General features: G+C 42.8%; 1 protein-coding gene and 1 non-coding gene across 4 annotated transcripts in view; one reads left to right on the top strand and one right to left on the bottom strand.

Moving 5' to 3' along the window:
* BDP1 (BDP1 general transcription factor IIIB subunit) overlaps positions 1-19802 on the bottom strand; it is a 48315-nt gene that overhangs the window by 2262 nt on the left and 26251 nt on the right. For 2 of the 3 annotated variants that reach the window (XM_069962828.1, XM_069962827.1), the window contains exons 19-44: positions 19641-19767; positions 18914-18978; positions 17928-18132; positions 17491-17618; positions 17109-17334; positions 16764-16855; positions 15811-15973; positions 15043-15185; positions 14497-14683; positions 13007-13119; positions 9592-9742; positions 9397-9494; positions 9029-9185; positions 8241-8458; positions 7448-7784; positions 7026-7100; positions 6542-6575; positions 6075-6149; positions 4991-5111; positions 4243-4375; positions 4057-4126; positions 2688-2868; positions 2450-2594; positions 2169-2199; positions 871-1099; positions 429-675 (exon numbers count right to left, since the gene is read on the bottom strand). In XM_069962828.1, the coding sequence (XP_069818929.1) occupies positions 429-675; positions 871-1099; positions 2169-2199; positions 2450-2594; positions 2688-2868; positions 4057-4126; positions 4243-4375; positions 4991-5111; positions 6075-6149; positions 6542-6575; positions 7026-7100; positions 7448-7784; positions 8241-8458; positions 9029-9185; positions 9397-9494; positions 9592-9742; positions 13007-13119; positions 14497-14683; positions 15043-15185; positions 15811-15973; positions 16764-16855; positions 17109-17334; positions 17491-17618; positions 17928-18132; positions 18914-18978; positions 19641-19767 (3751 nt within the window). The remainder of the gene's footprint in view (positions 1-428; positions 676-870; positions 1100-2168; positions 2200-2449; positions 2595-2687; positions 2869-4056; positions 4127-4242; positions 4376-4990; positions 5112-6074; positions 6150-6541; positions 6576-7025; positions 7101-7447; positions 7785-8240; positions 8459-9028; positions 9186-9396; positions 9495-9591; positions 9743-13006; positions 13120-14496; positions 14684-15042; positions 15186-15810; positions 15974-16763; positions 16856-17108; positions 17335-17490; positions 17619-17927; positions 18133-18913; positions 18979-19640; positions 19768-19802) is intronic. The other variant, XM_069962830.1, reaches the window with a different exon arrangement.
* LOC138787655 (U2 spliceosomal RNA) lies at positions 1938-2128 on the top strand. The gene has a single exon (XR_011362419.1). It is a non-coding gene; the product is annotated as a U2 spliceosomal RNA (small nuclear RNA).

Here is a 19802-nt window from a genome sequence, read left to right on the forward strand (position 1 = left end):
ATCCATAAGAGCAAGCATGTCATCACACTCCCTATTATGCATTTTCCATTGAGCCTGTATGGCCCGGGGAAGACACCATGGGAGTAGCATGGCCACATGCTTTGCCATGCACAGCCATATTATGGATGGCATCACTGTTCTGAGCGCCAACCAGGATGGCACAGAAAGGGCCTGCTAAATTTGGCTATAAAGTGGCCTTTAAGAGAGAGGATGCTTCAACTGGATCAGTGAGCTCTAACAAACAAAAAGGTCACATAAAAAGGGCAGATAGTAAAACTAAAAGAAGCAATAGAGAAATTCATGAACAACACAGTAAAATAAGATCCAATCCCTATGGTTATGGTTGACTCTACCTTAGAGAGAAGGTGGAACTTCCATCAACAAATCTCAGATGAAAACCAGATAGAAAATTGCTTACTCAAACTTACCCGAGATGTGGAGGGCAGGCCCCCTTGCCGAGCAGTATGCTGAATTCCCACAGGTGAATTCATGGATGTAGGCACTTCACTGTCTCTGGCACTTTCGAGGTTCACATCTGGACTTCCATGGACTGTAGGGGAAGTCTTTCTACATTTTCTCTTTGGGTCTTTTTTCTTTTGAGTTTCTTCATTTGATTTCTTGGGTTGTTTTTCTTGGCAAACCAAAGATAAAAATCCCAATGGTTTTTTCCCAGGCCTGAGAGACCAAGAAAATGTTAAAGCATGGCCCAATATAGACTTTAGATTTTGGCAGTGTATTTTGTACTGAATAAAAATGTAGATGCTAAATAATATTAGTGGGAATAAACTGTGTGATTATTGCCAGGGCCATTTCTCCTAAAGACAGAATACCAGCCATATGGTATGTGTGTTCACACCAGAGATAGCTCACCTTTTCAGTGTTGTTTTAGTAGTGGTTACTGGATTTGCACGTACTATAGGCAAGCTTCTGGTTGATGATTCAGACAGTGACATTCCAGGCATCTCCACAGGTACGGTATTGCTGTTTTTTGCTGTGGGCCAGGTCCGGGGTTTCCCTCTTACAGCAGTGGTGTTGACCTGAGACACTGCTTCTTCATCCCTGGCCTTAGTCACTGCTGCTTCTCCATCACCATCCACAGCTAAAAAATAGACATGTATGTGATGCTAGGAGCTGGCTATGGCCATGAGGATCTTTGTTTATTGATGAATAAATCATCACATAGTGAAACAGAATATAGCTTTGTTCAAATAGGGGGATGGGAAGTGAAGGGGTTGTAGGAATTAGTAATGTTATAAATTCTGGGGATTATTGTACTAGAACATTGAAATGGAAATAGTCTGAATATGAATGTCAAATGAGGTTGTGTGATATTAGAAATACAATCATTGACTCAAATTTATGAACTCTAATAACTTTCTAAAGATAGTATATTAACATTGGCATGAAAGGATAGGTTTAATGGGGTGAACTTATCATGTAATCCTTCACATATCATAACCATAGCTGCGTGCTAAGTTTTACAATGATCCCAAGCATTATCTTTTGCAAGTGAGAACATGGCTGCTTTCCAAGGGCGACTTGTTTAACGATTTTCAGAAATATAAAAACACTAAAATAAATGCAGATTTCTTAAAACAAGGAGAAGCTGAGGTCTCCATGTCCATAAATCTTTAAGCAGCCACCCTGGAATCTAAATTAACTTAAAAAGTGGCTTATGAGTGTTCAGAAAACATGGCTGCTTTCTTCCAGAAACAGCACCACTCTTCATCACCTTGGGTGTTCTATTGTAGCTTAAGTCCATTGAAGTGACTGTCATTCACTTGTAATGTAACGCAACCCTGAGGACAGAAGTGGTGCTGTTTTCAGAAGAAAGCAGCTATGTTTTTCCTGGATAATCCCTATAAATAAATGTTTTGTTATCCAGACAACCCGAAAAGTAATTATACATAAGAAATGCACATGAAAAAATAAGACATATCGCTTCTCGGCCTTTTGGCTAAGATAAAGTGTAGTATGTGTTCTTATTGGTTTATTATCTGATACATTGCCTATCTGGGGATCATACATTAAATGGATTTTTAGAACAGGGATATGGAAAAAGAGCTTGCTCTGTCCTCTCCAGGTATTGACCTGGTATTGCAGTGCCTCCAGGTTCAGTGCAAAAAAAAAAGAAAAAAAAAAAAAAGATCTATTTAACAAAGGCTTACCTGCAACTTCAATTTCCTGATCAACAACCTGCTACAAAAATGAAAAACAAGTGTGAGTTTTTTTTAAAGAATCGATCAATTTATATAATTTTTGGCTCATTCTGGGCTTACAAGTCCAGTAGGTAGTTCTACACAATAGCCGACAGCTTTACTTATATATATGAAGGCGTGAGCTCTCCCCTATTGGGAATTGGGCATGAAGCCCACCAACTAGCTGACAGTAGCATATCACAGCCAATAAGTACACCCATTTGTAATGGAGACCAGAATCTGTGGTTTACCTCAGAAACAAGTGGCTTCTTCTGTAGAGGAGTTTGATCTCCTTCATCAATGCACTCAGCGCCTCTCTTTCTCGACGTCTGTCCTAACATTGGATTTTCGTCATTCTGGCCAACTATACAAGGCTCATACTGTACAGTTTCCACACTATGCAAAGGAAATAAATAACAATATTGCATCGGTCTGAAGAGGACCAATGTTTTTCCACTTAGCCAGGTATATCTTTTACCATTATCTCACCTGGGATTCAGACTCTGTGTTAGTGTTTGAGAGGAGCCGGAGCTGATCAGCACAGGGGCTGGAAGACTTTCTGCTATGCTGGAGTCACATGAATAGGCATAGTCATCATTAATGGGAATCTCCACCAGGGTCAGAATAAACGTTGCTTCCTCTCCAGTTGTATGTTCTCCTAAGAAGCAACCTGGAAAACAAGAAAACAAAACAGGATATCACCATCATGATATGATCTGTAACTATTAAATGATGATGATGAATGGAGTAACACAGCAGTGTTAGGGAGCACTACTGCAGAGCTAAGAAAAATATGAAGTGTTGCTGCTTACTCCAACCTTCTTAAAAGAGGTCTTAAAGAGGTATTCCCCATGTTTGACATTTACGACTTTAGATATCCAATAAAAGTTTGAAAGACTAGGCTACTAGGACATAAAAAGATGATGGTGCACAACTCTCTTCATTCATTGCCATAAAACATACAAAGTCAATAGACTATAGTGTGATCATGTTTTTTTTCTGGGACTTTGATATTAATGGCCTATCCTTAGGGTCCATTTACACAGAAAGATTATCTGACATATTATCTGCCAAAGATAGAAATGGATTTGAAGAGAGGAGAAATCTCAGGCTTTCCTGATCTCTGTTTATAGTCTGTTTATGGCTTGTGCTTCAAATCTTTGGCAGATAATCTGTCAGATAATCTCTGTGTAAATGGACCCTAAAGGGCCCTATTCCACCGGTTGATTATCGTTCGCATAATCGTTAACGATTAACGATCTCAAACGACCGCTATTGCGAAAGACCTTAAAACGTTCACTCATTTCCATGGAACGATAATCGTTACTTATGATCGTATTTGCGATCGTTTTTTCTTCGCTATTGCGCTCGTATCTACTGCAAACGACCGAACAACGTCTTATTCAATGTGAACGATTTGCGAACGAGCAACGATAAAAATAGGTCCAGGTCTTATAAAGCGATCAACGATTTCTCATTCGGTCGTTAATTGTTAACTGCATTTCAACCGTACGATTATCGTTTAGATTCGAAGGATTTAACGATAATCTGAACGATAATCATCTGGTGGAATAGGGTCCTTAGAGATCCAACTCCCAGAACCCTGCATCACTAACCAAGCACAGCTGAAATCCCAAATGGGTCTAATGTGCAAGACCAGGCACAGCAACCCCTTCGGTTACTCAACCAGTGAAGGGCTGGGGGTTATAATACTCTGTAATTAACAGTTTCCTGTGCTAGGATAGTGAACATAAATGTACATAGCTCAAAACAATGTAAAAAGAATAGCATACGAACCTACACTTAAGAATTACTTTATCTTTGTTACCAGACTGAAATCTTGAGACAGGCAACATACCTGATACAGTGGTATCCTCAGAGCCAAAATCTTCACGCAAAGAATTCTCATGCATGAGAGGGTAACTTATCTACAAGGCACAACAGAAAAAAAAATTAACAAAATTATTATTATATATATTAAAATTCAGAAAAAACTGATAAAGATATGGTCCATTACTAGCTATAATATTAGCGGTCAACTTACCTGCTCTATAGGGAATACCAAGCTGTTATTTACTGCATTTGGTACATTTTCAACTGAACCAAAGTCTGAACTGATCACATTAGTCTGGTATGTGTTCTCTACATTGGGAGCAGTGTCAGGATCTTCCACCGTTCTGTTAAAACAAAGCATATTGTTTATTAGGTTGCTAAAGAGACTAAAGTGGGAAAAAATTAACCCCTTCTTGACCGCCCACTGTCTTCTGATGCCCAGCGGTACAGGTCCTCCTTCTGCCAAAAGATGTTGCTGCAGTAAAGAAAGATTGCGGCTCCAGGGCTTCTCCTGCACTAAGAACCAGAGTTGTCACATACAACTTCCAGTCCTTAGGCATTCTCTGGAGCACAGGCAGTGTTGGAGGAACCTCTGATCTGTTTAACCCTTTGAGTGCCGCAGTTCATGACCACAGCATTATCAAAGGGGATTCCTCGCTCTGATCGGGTCTTTGGGTTTCCCCAGTGACCCAATCATACACAGGGAAAATGCTCCACAGGCGGCGCTGGGGATCTAGAGCTGCCTGTGAAATATGCTTGTACATTATAACTATAAAATAATTTTATAAAATAGTAATCCCTTATTGGCATGGAGGAAAAAAAGATAATAAAAACTAATAAGATTTAAAGAAAACAATGAAGAAAAAACACTGGGAAAAAAAATAAATAAATAGTAAAAATGTTCTGGTCAGTAAGGCCTTTTCAGACCTGGTCATTTAGGGGTTACCAACATCACTAACCTTGGCTCTACAGTATTGCTACTTTCTAGCAAAGTCACTGAAGGGGAGGATAACAGGTGTAAGCTTGTGACTTGTTCTTGGTTGTTCTCTCTGCCAGGTCTGGACATGTCATTTCCCCCTGCTGTTGTAAGCAACAAGGAAACTTGCTTTGAAAATCTCATAAAAACTGACACACATTTTTGCCATTTTACCAAACACAAAAAGGTGCAACAATTTACATTCCTGTTTTCTCAGTTTCAGTTCCACTGTCTTTGGCTAAAAGGTGACTAAGGCTACGTTCACATTAGCGTTTGACCATCCGGCACCATTCCGTCTACCTTTTCCGTTTTAGAGTATGCAAAACGGAAACTGTCGGATCCGTTAAAATATCCATAGATTCCCATGCTATTTTAGTGTGCTCCGTTTGCCCTAATTGTGCTCCGTTTGCATGCAATCCGTTCAAGATCCGTTTTTTTGAACAGAAGAAAAAATAGTGTTTGCAGTATTTCTCTTTCCGCTTAAAAAAACGGATCACAAACGGAAAGTGCACTTCCGTTTTTTTTTTTTTACATTGTAGTCAATGAGGACAGATCTAAAACGGAAGGTATTTCCGTTCACATCCGTTTTTTTTTCATCCGTTTATGCACTGAGCATGCGCAGAAGTAGCAAGAAACCAAAGAAGAAAAATAAACGGATAGAAAAACGGATGCTGACTGATGCAAACTGATGTACAAAAGTCTGTTTTTTTAAGCCAAAATACAATCGGACCATTAAAAAAAAAGATGAACATTTTGCAATCAGTTTGCATCAGTCTGCCTAAAATACTTGTGAATCAACTCTATTGAGACATTATCAGATGGCCTGACTCCTTCAATATTGGCGCTCATTTGCCGAGCCTTGAGTATCCGATGAAGAGAGCTGCACAAACCACTGCTACATTGTTAGTGTGGCACTACTGTCATCAGTCGCACATCCCCTGTTACAGTGTCTGCTCATTTGTCAGCTGATTGCTGGCCCTATTATATAGGGTGATAATATGGCCCCTAGAAAACCAAGTTCATCCCTACAGAACACACACAGAAAACAAGGTTAGTTAAACACATACCTATATTCGGCTTGTAGACTGAACTGCCCATTGATATTAGAGCCATTGCTGCTTCAGCACTTCCATCACACTGTTCTGTAAAAGCAGTTGACAAAGAGATGAGGATCCTTCTCACATGGCATATCAAAAGGTAAACAAAAACATTACAGGTATTCCTATTCCACTGGATATGCTGTAAAGGCCTGAAGGGTATAGACTGCACCTCAGGCCCCGGTCACTAATTCAGAGAAGGCACTCTCCGGAAATCATAGTGGCCATGTTAAATGTTTACGGGAGTTAAGGAAAAGCTGAGCAAGCAAGAATACACTTTGAATTTTGTTAGTCATTTCCATATTCTAAAGGCAGTATAGATTATGTAATGTTAATAGAAGGCTCAGGTCATAGTCTCTACTTCAGACTTCATAGTCATTTCCAAGAAAGGGCTCAGATTTGCATTAATACACATAGGTAGCACCCAGAACATTTACCTTTCTTATGGGACTGAGATTGAGAATCCACAACCTAGACAGGATGCAACCATATTGGACATTGTTAGGTTATTCGTTTTTTATAAATTGACAGAACATCATAACCCCCCTCGCCACATATACAGCAAGGCTAACTATTTTTTGTGTTCTATATTTCACACCACACGTATATAACACACCACCCTTCATGGTAATACATCACGTTATGGACAGGAACGTCATACGGATGGCATGGATGGACAGCTAAGGAGGAAGTAAGGTGGAGGAGCTTCACCAATATACATAGCAGGGTACAATTGTATTAAACGACAAAAAGCAAGTGGTCTATTGCCATCAACACATGTTTTATTAAAAACATCAAGAGTAGTGGCCAATCCATTTAGCCTGCTTAAAAGTCATATAGCAACAACAATATTCACAAACCAGCTACTTAGTAAAATATTTGCTAGGGGTCTTGTGTCAAGGCCAGCCCATGAATACTTACATGGTGAAAAGTAGTTGACTCCAAATCCTGGTTTGTGCTATTTTGCAAATCCACACCATCCACCGGTATTTCAAGCTACATGTAAAAGGACAATTTTATAGAAATAAAGACCATGTTAAGCGAGTTATACACAATATAAAAAGCAGTGGGAGAATGCATAACGGAATGTATGTACAGTATGTATGTGTTTCTGGCTGAGAGGTAAGATGTGGGAGGTATGGTGGGTGCAGACAGTAAGCCCCTAGAACAATGCTACACTAGTTTTTACTCAATCCTGAAATGGATAAACTACAGGTATCAGACTGCATAACAAATATAGACAGGAAAAACTTTTGGTTTTTTTTCCTTCACATAATATACAACTATAAAGCATAGAAACACAAGCAAAACATTTCCCATACCAAATACACAGAAACCAATACCTCTTCCACAGTCTCTTCAATCTCAGCTGTAACTGGCTTAGGTGATCGAAGACTGAAGGGAACAAACACTGGCGCCTGGTTCTGTGTATCAGGTGTAAGATCATAAGTCTCTTCTTCAAACCCCTGCTCCGCATCTTCTTCCTCATCCTCTTCCTGCTGTGTAGCCCTGATCTTCACCAGAGTGGTCTTCCCTTTGCTCTTGCTGGCCCCCGGCTTTGCCACTCTGCTAGATTTAACATTGCGCACAACTTTTTCTTTCTCCGAACGATCAGATGAATATTCAGATTTGGGCAAAGCAGATGGCGGAGAGGACACTTTTCTCAGCGGCCTTCCAAATCTTTTATGTGAAACAGAATTTTTGTTATTTACATAGAGCAAATACATGTTGCTGTACACACATTACATTTGTCCTTGATGATCTCCTAAAAGGGGTGGGGGGTGAGGGGGGGGGTTTACACGCACACTGCTAAAGCACTTATAAATGGAATAAATGGAGGCAGACTTGGTAAAAGCATTGCCTTCAGTAACTCGCCTGAATTAAGCCCACTGACCCTGATACAGAAAGAGGTTCAGGTTGGTAAACAACTCTGATCACTGGTTCAGTGCTGAACAGATGCTCTGCACTTGCTGTCTAAATAGGGGGATCTGGAGGGTCCAAAAGGTATGTTCACATGTACTGTATACAATGCAGATTTGATGCTAAGTAAACATAATCATTAAGTTTTTAAGACAACCAAGTCATATCCATTTATTCATCACAAGGAACTGTGAACAGTAGACCTAGGTCACTTACCTAGATTGTTGAGGAGTAACGGCGTCCTGCTCACTGCCAGACTGGCTGCTACTCTGAGGATCAATGGTCAATGCATCCTGGTCCACTTCAGAATCAGATGAACATGTCTTCTGGGGTGTAGGGGATGGGCAGATTCTCTTGGGAGATAAGTCAACATTACAGCTGGAGGCTTTTCTTTTGTTAGATGGTGAAGAAGTGGCCGCCACAGGTTCTTTATCCTTCGGCAGAAAAGAAAACCATTCAGCATATATCCATAACATCCTGCATATTACAAAAGGCAAGTCCCTTTTTGTCTTCACAAACAAAAAAAAAAAGGGGGACTCGACAAACTGATTCCCAAAACGCAGAAACCACACTCCCCCTTCCCATCTTGACTCCCAGCTAAAAGGAGCTGTAGTGCATAACCACCACTTCTCTATGGGAGCCAGCAGAGATAAAGATGTACTCTGCTCTCAGCCTTGACAACCAGGACTTAGCTTCCAGCACTGCACATCAATTACTCATAGCAGAAAAGGGTGGGGGAGGGAGGAGTCGTGTATGCTACAGCTCAACACTGCCTCTTTAACACTATCTCGGAGCACAATATATTGATAACAGATTGCCTTTAATCCCCTCTTGGTACTTTTTTGTCAGTCTTATGTGTCTAGCAAGCGAATGTATACCAGCGCATCAACATGGGAGCTGTCACTTTAATGCCTCATGTCACCATAAGCTGGGCTACATATTCAGTTGAATGAGTCACAGCTGCCAATATATAGGACATAAAAAAGTTGGTAATTTAAAATTACTTTGAGCATAGGAACACTGGCAGAATCTTCATTTGTCTTGGTCTGTTTTGGGCTCAAAATCTTGGCAGATTGTTTTCCAAGGTTGGGAACAGGCCTGATAAGTCTGCCACGTTTCAGTGCTGCTGGCTTGATAGCTGCAGATCTTTCTTCAACGGCACTAGGTATGCAAAATGAGGAACAGGAGATGGGAACTTCATGCAACCAATAATGTGGAACTTATATGACAGTATAAGAGACCTATCCACAAATTGTGAATTACACAGCAGACTCTGCAACAGTGGGGTCAGGATGGGGTCCAGGGGTCAAAGCAGTGATGTTCAATTTTATAAAGGGTAAACATGGAAACATGCACAAGATGATCTACTTACAGTCCAGCTTCTTTACCACTGTGGCCAGCAATTGCTGTATCTAAGGTGTCCTCATTTTTCTCTGGATTCTTATCAGTGACTTTCAATGTCTCTTCACCCTGTGAAAACATTCCACATACAAAGTTACACCACATACAGGAATCAGGTGTATTTGTCCTTCTGTGTACAATAATGGAGTCCTTCCTATAGACTGACCTTCTCTGGAGCCAAAGTTTTAGGCCCAGTGGTTGAGGTCTCTTTTCTCGTAGTTGCCCGGGCAAGGTTTGGACAAGGTTTTGGAAATCTTGTGCGAAGAGATTTTACAGAAGCTGCTTCACCTTGTTCTGAATCAGTTATGGCTACTGGCCTAAAAAATATTAACATTAATTAAAGGAGTAGTCCCACAGCATTAGAACAAGGCAGACAGGCAGGGGTTTGCAGGAAAATAATTAACAATCTAAAATTTAGCTATTCTTGTGCCCCATAGGTCGGGTCCCACTGACAGTCACCAGTGTCCTGCAGCTCTCCTATCCTAGCTGCAATGTCACATACCCATTGAATGATTGCCCACTCAATTGCTCAGCTGGGCCGTGACAATGCAGCTGGAAGAGCCTGGTACATGATGTATGCAGATTCAATCCAAAAATGACAGCCGGTGGCTGTTAACAGGACCTGGGGGCGGGCCAATGGAGGCACAAGGACAGGTATGTTTACTCGTTTATTATTTTCTCGCACTCGCCTGGCTGAATTTTTTCAACTCAGTTGGACTTCTCTTTAAGGATAAACTTGCTTTATAGTTACAAATACACTGAAAGTCAATACAATCACTTTATAAACCAAAATGTGGTCAGGCTGGGATTTGCAGCCATGACAGAACCTGTACTGCATTCGAGTCAAGCCCCCCTTAAGGTGAACAACACCTCTTTCAGCTGTCCCCCCACAAACATGCATGCTTGGCTAACTGTGCATGTGTAGTCAATGTGGTGCAGTATCTTTACCACATACCTGTCATGATGTACGCTGACCTGGGGTTAAATCTATTCTGCCACTGGTACCCATGGATACAACCACATCGAGTCAATTCTGCGCACAAGACCTATCTTGATCCAATAGGGCTTGTGCACAGAACGGTGTGTTTGAATCCATGGATACTGAACATATGGCAGCAAAATAGACATTACGCCGATCGAGTCAGTGTACATTATAAAAGGTATGCTTTGGGACACCTCTAATGAATGTTTACCCTTGTAAAAAAAATAAAATAAATAAGACATAGTGAAATCCAACCCCTTCTTCTCATCAACATCTGCCTTCGGAAGGAAGTGTTTAGGACACCTCCATCTAGGGCTGGGCGATATGGGCCAAAATCAATATCGCGATTAATCGCACATGTAGCCGCGGTAACGATAATTATGACACGCCCCTTTTTGCAAACCACACCCACTTGCTATGAAAAACTGTCAATATCAAAAAAGTAAAAAACTCACTGAGCATGACTATACGGGGGGGGTGGACAGGGGTGTATGACTATACAGGCGGGGGGTGGACAGGGGTGTATGACTATACAGGAGGGATAGGGGTATATGACTATACAGGGGGGATAGGGGTGTATGACTATACAGTGGGGGGGGGGGGGATGGGGGTGTATGACTATACAGGGGAGGTAGGGGTGTATGACTATACAGGGGGGACGGACAGGGGTGTATGACTATACAGGGGGGATAGGGGTGTATGACTATACAGGCGGGGTGGGCGGACAGGGGTGTATGACTATACAGGCGGGGTGGGCGGGCAGGGGTGTATGACTATACAGGCGGGGTGGGCGGGCAGGGGTGTATGACTATACAGGGGGGACGGACAGGGGTGTATGACTATACAGGCGGGGTGGGCGGGCAGGGGTGTATGACTATACAGGGGGGGACAAGGGTGTATGACTATACAGGGGGGGGACAGGGGTGTATGACTATACAGGGGGGACGGACAGGGGTGTATGACTATACAGGGGGGGGACAGGGGTGTATGACTATACAGGGGGGACGGACAGTGGTGTATGACTATACAGGGGGGGGGACAGGGGTGTATGACTATACAGGGGGGGGGGACAGGGGTGTATGACTATACAGGGGGGGGGGACAGGGGTGTATGACTATACAGCGGGGGGGGGGACAGGGGTGTATGACTATACAGGGGGGGGGACAGGGGTGTATAACTATACAGGGGTGGCGGACAGGGGTGTATAACTATACAGGGGTGGCGGACAGGGGTGTATAACTATACAGGGTGGCGGACAGGGGTGTATAACTATACAGGGGGCGGATAGGGGGTGTATGACTATACGGGGGGGGACAGGGGTGTATGACTATACGGGGGGGGACAGGGGTGTATGACTATACAGGGGGGGACAGGGGTGTATGACTATACAGGGGGGGGGACAGGGGTGTATGACTATACAGGGGGGACGGACAGGGGTGTATGACTATACAGGGGGGGGACAGGGGTGTATGACTATACAGGGGGGGGGGGGACAGGGGTGTATGACTATACAGGGGGGGGGGGGGGGGACAGGGGTGTATGACTATACAAGGCGGCGGATAGGGGTGTATTACTATACAGGAAAATGTAGTTCCCTTAGTAACAGTACAGGGCTGTAGCATAGGAGGAATGAATGGGCTGCAGCAGGATGTCTCCTATAACTTATCCTGCCTGCTGCAGCCCATTCATTCCTCCTATGCTACACTCCTGTACTGTTACTTAGGGAAGTACAGGACAGCCGCCCCCAAATGCTGCTCCTCCAGCTCTGACACGCCGGCGTCCCTGCACACACAGGAAAACATGGGCAGTGTTCGCCGCCCGGGTGTGTGGGGGAGGAGCCTCGGAGGGGAGAGGTGGGGGGCCTCGGACAGGACGGGACCAGTGGGGGGCATCGGACGGGACGGGACTGGACCGCTGGCGGTGGGGTGGTATCTGACAGGTGAGGAGCCTCAGACGGGACCGGACGGGTAAGGAGGGCGGGCGCTTGGACGGGACTTGCGGGGGGCGCGGCCTTCTTACACTGCTGCTCCTCCACCACCTCCGTCTCTGATATTAGCGCCCCTGCACATAATGTACAGCGCTAATGCCAGGCGGCGTGCGTGTGTGCGGGGGGGCGCTCTCACAGGATGGGCGCAGTGAGGGGGCACTCTAACAGGGAGATAGAAAGCAAAAATACCGCAGATACCGTCCTGGCTAAGTTGAGGTCGGTTAACCGACGCCAGTGACGGTATCGGTATTTTTGCGGTATACCGCCCAGCCCTACCTCCATCCATATTAGACAGTTAATGGCCCCGCCAAAATCAGGGGGCTTCTTAACATTCATCGGATGTGTATTGCCAGCTTTGTGTTCCTCTTCACATGACACTTATAGCTCTTAAGTACAGCTTGGCTTTTACTTTATCTCTAACAAGAGCAGGCCAACCATTACAGGAATCACATCAATTACACAAATATTTGAGTTAATGCAGCTGAATACAGACCCTTTAACCTGCAGCGAAATATTAGCTTTCAACAGACTGTTGCAATCTCAGCTTATCACAAGATCATCCTCCCAGTTACATTTATTTAACACATTACAAACTTAAATCAATGGACTTACTGGGCAACTGTTTCAGCAGAATCTTTGTTACATGGCTCTTTTCCTATAGATGATTTAGTCTCTGCATCTCCATTGGATAACACTCCCACCTCAAGAGAAACATTGGGATCAATCTGAGATTTAAGAAAAAGTAATTATTCAAAATGACCATTTTAATCTCTGACAAAAGATGTACGTTATTTAAAGAGTCACTGTCGTATTTTTTTTTTTGCAGAAATCAATAGTCCAGGCGATTTTAAGAAACTTTGTAACTGGGTTTATTAGCCAAATCTGCCATTATCTGCATGTAAGCCTTTTCCCAGGTCCCCCCCTCCTTCCTCTTTTTCATCCACTCCAAAAAATCTGAAAATTGTGACTTGTTGCAGGAGACGTACCCTGTCTGTTCTAGGGAGAGGGGAGGGGGGAGGAGGAAGGAGGGAGTTAGCCGGCAGCAGAAAGCAGATAACAGAGGATTACAGGCATGGAGCTGGGTGACAGCTGTAATCCGAGCTCAGACAGGTCACTGGTGACTGTCCAAGAAGATAACGGGTGAGATATTTGTAGATTAACTCTTTGTTGTCCTGTTTTGGTCTTTTCTTTAGCTCTCTCCATAGGAGAACAATGAAGACAGGGGGGAGAGCTTCAAACTGCTTTTTCATGATAAAAATGCATTTTTCTGATAATAAACCCAATTACAAAGTTTCTTAAAATCGCCTGGACTATTGATTTCTGCAAAAAAAAAATTTCACGACAGTGACACTTTAAAAGGACTTATGCATAAGAAAAATTAATGGATAATTCACAGGATATGTTATCAATAGCAGATTAGCATAAATGTGGCTCCAGGTTACTGCAGTACAGCTTATTCACTTAAATGGGAGCTGGGTTGTAGTAACTCAGCGTCACCATTAAACAACGTACAGAACTGAGTATTCTGGCTTCAGTTCATGGCTCACATTTGGGTGCCATGGCTATGCTAACCAGCTGATAAGTGGGAGCGGTAGGCATCAGCACCCAGCCGATCAGCTATCGATGACCCATCCTGTAAGACTACCATAAATAGTTTTTTACTCTACAAAACCCCTTTAAGTTGTAGTTTAGTTGCAATTTAAATGGCCTCAGAGCTGAAATCTGTTCACATTCCTTGCCGTCCTAAGATCTGCACTGCTCAAACTGCTTACCTACATTATATGGGTCTTAATAATTTGCAGGGGATGTGTCTATAGTTTAGCTGGTTAAATGTCAGCAATAAATTGTGATCACAGCACTGGAATATAATACAATGCAGGATGTAAATTAGTTTACAAGGAGTTTGTCATTTATCAAACCTAGAGTCACCAATCAGTGTCAAAAGCAGCATGTATCCCTCTCCTGGTTCTGCATTCTACATCTATGAATTTTATTAGTCCCACACAACGGGGGTATAAATGCTGTTAATGCTATTAGTACCCAGCACCACATGTTACTCTACTGTGCGGACTACTATTGATCATCTTAAGCCACGCTCTTACATTGTCAGTGGACTGTGTACCAGCTCTTCTCTCTTCTTCCTCCACAGTAGACACAAGAGGAGCGGCCACAACCGATCTTGTAGCAGATCTGTTTAAATTTGGTTTTGGTCTTTGAAATCTGGCCATGGTTAATACTGGTTTTACTGTCTTTTCTCCGGCGTCAGAAGCAGTTTTCTTTTCATCAGCCCTAGAAAACAAAATGGCCATCTCTTGTTGGCTTTCAATCTGAAGATTCGCTATTAGTAACATGTTATACATTGTGCAAATATGCTGCTATAAAAATTGCTCCGACTAAAGATAAGCGAATCTCAAGCACGCTCAGGTCCGCCTGAGTTTGCGCCATCTGATTACCAGTGTCTGAGGTCAAATGCAGCCCTAGGGAGTCCTGGAAAACATGGATACAGCCTGTATTGCTGTATCTGTTTTCCAGGCAGCCTCGGCTGCATCCAACTTATTTAGCCACCAATAATTGCACAATAATAAGTACAATGCAATAATAAAATCCATTCAAAATTGTCCACAGCCTCTAACATTATATGGCCATACTGTTTGGGTGAAGACTCTTCGGACTTCTCGTGAGATGCTTCACTGTTCGGTATTTCCAAAGTGACAGAGTCTTCTTCAGCAACAGAATTTTCTTTATTACTTTTTGCAGGCATCGGGGCTGTTTCTTCCTCACTTACGGTTATCTGTTGGTAAAGAGACACAACCCTAGTAAATTATTTATTCCTACACTTTTGGGGGTAATGGCTGCATTCCACATTTACACAGATCTAGAGCATGGAATATTTCTTACATTTGTATCAACATTAAAGAGGATGTACCACCAAGTACATCCTATTTAATCTGAACCAACGGATCGAACAGCGCATTCACGGGGAAGCCGGTGCCGCGGTCCGTTTTTCGGACCGCTGCCCGGTTCCCCCGTACGGCGCCGTTCTATGCACCGGAACCGGACGGTGCTCAAGCACTGGAGGCCGGCCGAGCCGCCCCCAGTGGGCGGGAATTCCCTCCCCTCTATGACGTGGCTCCATTCATTCTAATGGAGCCGTGTCATACAGGGGAGGGAATTCCTTCCCACTGGGGGCGGGCCGGCCTACCTCCAAGTGCTTGTGCACCGGCCGGTTCCGGTGCATAGAACTGCGCCGTGCACAGGAACCGGGCAGCGGTCCGAAAAACAGACCGCGGCGCCGGCTTCCCCGTGACGGCGCCGTTCGATCCGTCGGTTCAGATTAAAGAGGATGTACCTAGTGGTACATCCTCTTTAAATCTGCACATAGAGAATTTAATATTTGTTAGCAAAGTGTTTCATACATTTAAGGTGGTGTCCTTGGCTTCCAGAGGGCTCTCCACACTGGCCTCCTCTTTAGGTGCCATCCTCTTGGCTGCTGCATTGCCTAAATTTGGCTTTGGCTTCTGAAATCGGCCTTTAGGTAAGGCGACAGGTTTCGGTGGTGTACTGGGTTCCTCTGTTAAGCTTATTAAAAAAAAATAATATTTTCTGGTAACACGTAGAGATGAGGACCAAACTCTTTACTCAGAAACCTCACAACGAAAAATTTCCACCCCATGACATTCATATTCCTCAAATGCAAATGCAGTAAAAATGCTGACATAAACCTCTCCATGAGAGGAGAAAGCCATGCAAGTTCACCTTCTAGCATATTTCAGTGTTAAGCCACATTCACACATATTTCAGTGTTAAGCCACATTCACACATGTGTAAATCAGTTCTTTCAGTTCTGGTAAATAGACCCATGATTGGACCAGGAATTGCATTGGTAATATGGACACAAACATACACCCATATTGAGGCACATGTTAGTGCAGTCACATACACATTTATTACTAGGTGTATGCGACCTCTGACGCTGGCTGACCACAAGATTACAGGTGCCTCTGCCTAAAGGTCCCCCATACACGGATGGCTAAACCTGCCGCTTACCACAGGCCGTCAATCCAAGGTGTATGGGGCTTTCCTGATCGACCACTGATGGATAATGTCAGTGGGGGAATGGGTCAGCCTTGATGGAAAATCACAGCAGACCCCTTTGTTTAGGGAGAGAGAAGCTGCAGCAAAAGCTCTTTCTCGCTGTGGCTTAATGTTCCTGTGTGTAGGGAGGATGGGGCGGCAGAGATCTTAAAAGTGTATGGAGACCTTAAGCCCTTTAGGCATATCTAAAAGGTATCCATGACTAGATAACCTGACCAGGTAAATAAAGAAGCATGTAGAGATGGAATTACCTACTGCTTTGTATGACACTTACTTCTTACGCTTCACTTCCAGAGGTAATGTGGAGTCTGGTTTCTCTGAGCAATCTTGTTCTACTGATGAATTCTCTTTGGAGAGTTCTGTAGACTAGAATCAATTATACAATTAATCGTAAGAAAAAAAAAATCAATGAATTGCAAAAAAAAATGTTCCCCTGCTGTAACATGATGGACAAATTTGCTGTCATACATGTTTCCAGACAAGGGATAAATCAATGTTACGGTGGTGGTCATAACTAGAGTTTCCATATCAATTTACACAGCTGGACTTTGCTCCTGACTATTGAAACAAACTGTGGTTGTTGGACATGTGAAGCTTCATTCACAATAAACCTACTTACATTTCTTACATAAGATGACTGTAAATGATCTCCCTCCACTCTTTTCTCAGCAACATCAGAGGCTGCCTCAAAGCTTTTACTTTCTTTCACTTCCTCAAATTCCCCTTTGCTTCCAAACGCTCTGACTAGATTTGGCTTTGGTTTCTGAAACCGTCCTCGAACCAGAGGAGCAGGTTTAATGGGAGATTTAGCGCTCTTTGTTTCTGATAAATGGGATGCTTCAGGCCTTAGAAATATAAAAAAAGGACAGAAGCATGCAATTTTATTTAATAGTCACATATACACACAAACACACACACACACACACACACACACACACACACACGTCGCAAAAAATCGTAAAATCAAAATCATCACATTCACAAAATAATAAGGTGCTTACAGGTTATCATGATTCACAGTGCTGTCTTGGGTCAGCTCCAATGAGGATGAAGGATGCAAGATATTTTCCGACTTACAAGAATCTTGGGAAGAACCAGGCCCAGTATTTACTGGTCCTTCATCTTCTTCCTATAAAAGAAAATACAATCTGTGAAATAAAACCCATTTATGAGGAATGGCATTGTCCCACGCATAGCCTGAATTCAATATAACCTTGCTGTATTATTTTGCTTTTGAGAACTGATGAAACAGCAGCAGTCATTGAGACATATGTCATGCTCAAAATAATAAAAACTATGCATTGTAGCTGCAACATATACCACAACTAAAAATTCCCAGCACTTTAGAATTTTTTATACCTGCACAGAAAACCAGAAGACATCTTAAAAAAAAAAAAAAAAAATCACCAGCCAAACTCAAAAAACAGCTGCAACATACTTTCCCAGAACTGCTGTCTTTGCCCGTGTCTCCCTCAGTTTGCCCAGAACTAAGTGCAACAGATTCTTCCTTGTCAGCGGACGCTTCTTTCCTCGAGGTCGCCTTCATCAGATTGGGTTTTGGTCTCTGGAAACGACCTCGAGCCAAAGGTGCAGGTTTTATGGAGGACTTTTCACATCCATCTTGAGAGCCACATGATTCCTTTCTATATAGAAATAGATATGTATAGGTGTGTAAAAAGTAACTAAAGACATTATTCGTTCTAGTAAAATGTTGCTTCTATGTGCAGCTACAGCGGAGAAAAACTAAAGGGAGCACCAACTGAATGCAGCTGTGTCAGTAGTGAACACTCTCTGGCTGGAGCTTCCTATTGAGGGTGAATTACTTTTGCCGTCAGTTTGGGTTCTGCCACTGATCCTGTAAACCAGTGCGACTAGACACGTACATTACACACAGTCAGATTGTACGTTTTTTTTTCTTTTCTATGCATACCCAAATATGAACATTTGTTGGCCTATTTTATCTTTACATATAATTCTAAAGCTTAAAAGGGTAAACTTTTAGCAGGTTAGAACCGTGTAGCCTGCTGATATGTCCCTAAAGGGTACAAGGCACAGAGGATGAAGGAAAGAGTCTTACCTTTATCCTCTGAACTGTTTTCAGAATATTTGTAGATTAAATTATATGCTAATGAGTCCCTGACCCCATTGCACCGATTCGCCCTGGCCGCTCCGTCCCTCCTAATGAATATTGGGGCAGCTCTCTGCTAATATTCATTATGAGGGGGCCAGCTGGGGTAGATCGGTGGCATGGAGGGTGGTAGTTCCGCCCCCAGTGCTCAAAAACGCCTCATTAGCATAAGCAATAACCTACAAATATCCCAAAAGCAGCACTGAGGATCAAAGTAAGGAAATTACCTTCATCCTCAGCGGTCTGTCCACTATAGGTAGATACCAGCAAGTTAAGTAGAATGCTTTCATTGTTACCTTTCCTTTGCTTCATCTTCTTGGTCTCTGCCAGGTGATGGCAGCTTGACACTTAGACCTGAAACCTGAGATAAAAGTAAAAGGTAGTAAGATATGCGCAGCCATATAAAGTTATACATAATATAAGCATTCTAATAAGCAGTGAATGTGAACAGAATCAACCCACCGCTATTCAGATTAACCTCAATAAAAGACACATCTATATGCCTAGTAGTTCCACCACGTATAAGACCCTGTGGTCAGCCAATGAACACACAATTGCTTGTTTGTCAGCTGTTCATGGTTTTTATGTGTCTGTATATATCACCTATTAAAGAAAAAAACTCGACTCCTTCAGCTCATGTAAAATTCAAGTTAATTGTAGAAACTCTTAAAAGACGTTGACGACGCGTTTCGAGCCAACTTGGCCCTTAATCATGGCATCTGGGTCTAAGATAATCATAGGGAAGATGACATGCTAGTGACTACCCTAGAATAGGGTGGCTCTTATAAGACAGATTCACAGGGGAACAAGGGGACCATGGCGCCGCTGCTACAAGCTATATCACCTATTGTCATCATTACAACTCCCCATGTAAACATAAGATATGATGGAAGGAAATGGTTGCACAAATGCTTGTGTAATTGTTTGTGCAGCTGTTCAGTCTCAACAAGTTTTTGCAAAAGTTATATAGGCAATTCATTAGAAATAACAGAAAGCAAAACCATATAAAATGAATACACATACCACTCCTACACCTTGTGAACATTGACTTTCTTGCTCTGTATCTGAAGACTTGCTCTTCCCTGTAGCCCTGGTCAGATTTGGCTTTGGTCTCAAACGTCCTCTAATAGGCAGGGAAGGTTTCTCTTTACTGTTGAAAGTAAAATCCAATATAAACTATAACTG

Source organism: Dendropsophus ebraccatus, chromosome 3 (genome assembly GCF_027789765.1).
Source record: "Dendropsophus ebraccatus isolate aDenEbr1 chromosome 3, aDenEbr1.pat, whole genome shotgun sequence".
In the NCBI taxonomy this organism is placed as follows: domain Eukaryota; kingdom Metazoa; phylum Chordata; class Amphibia; order Anura; family Hylidae; genus Dendropsophus; species Dendropsophus ebraccatus.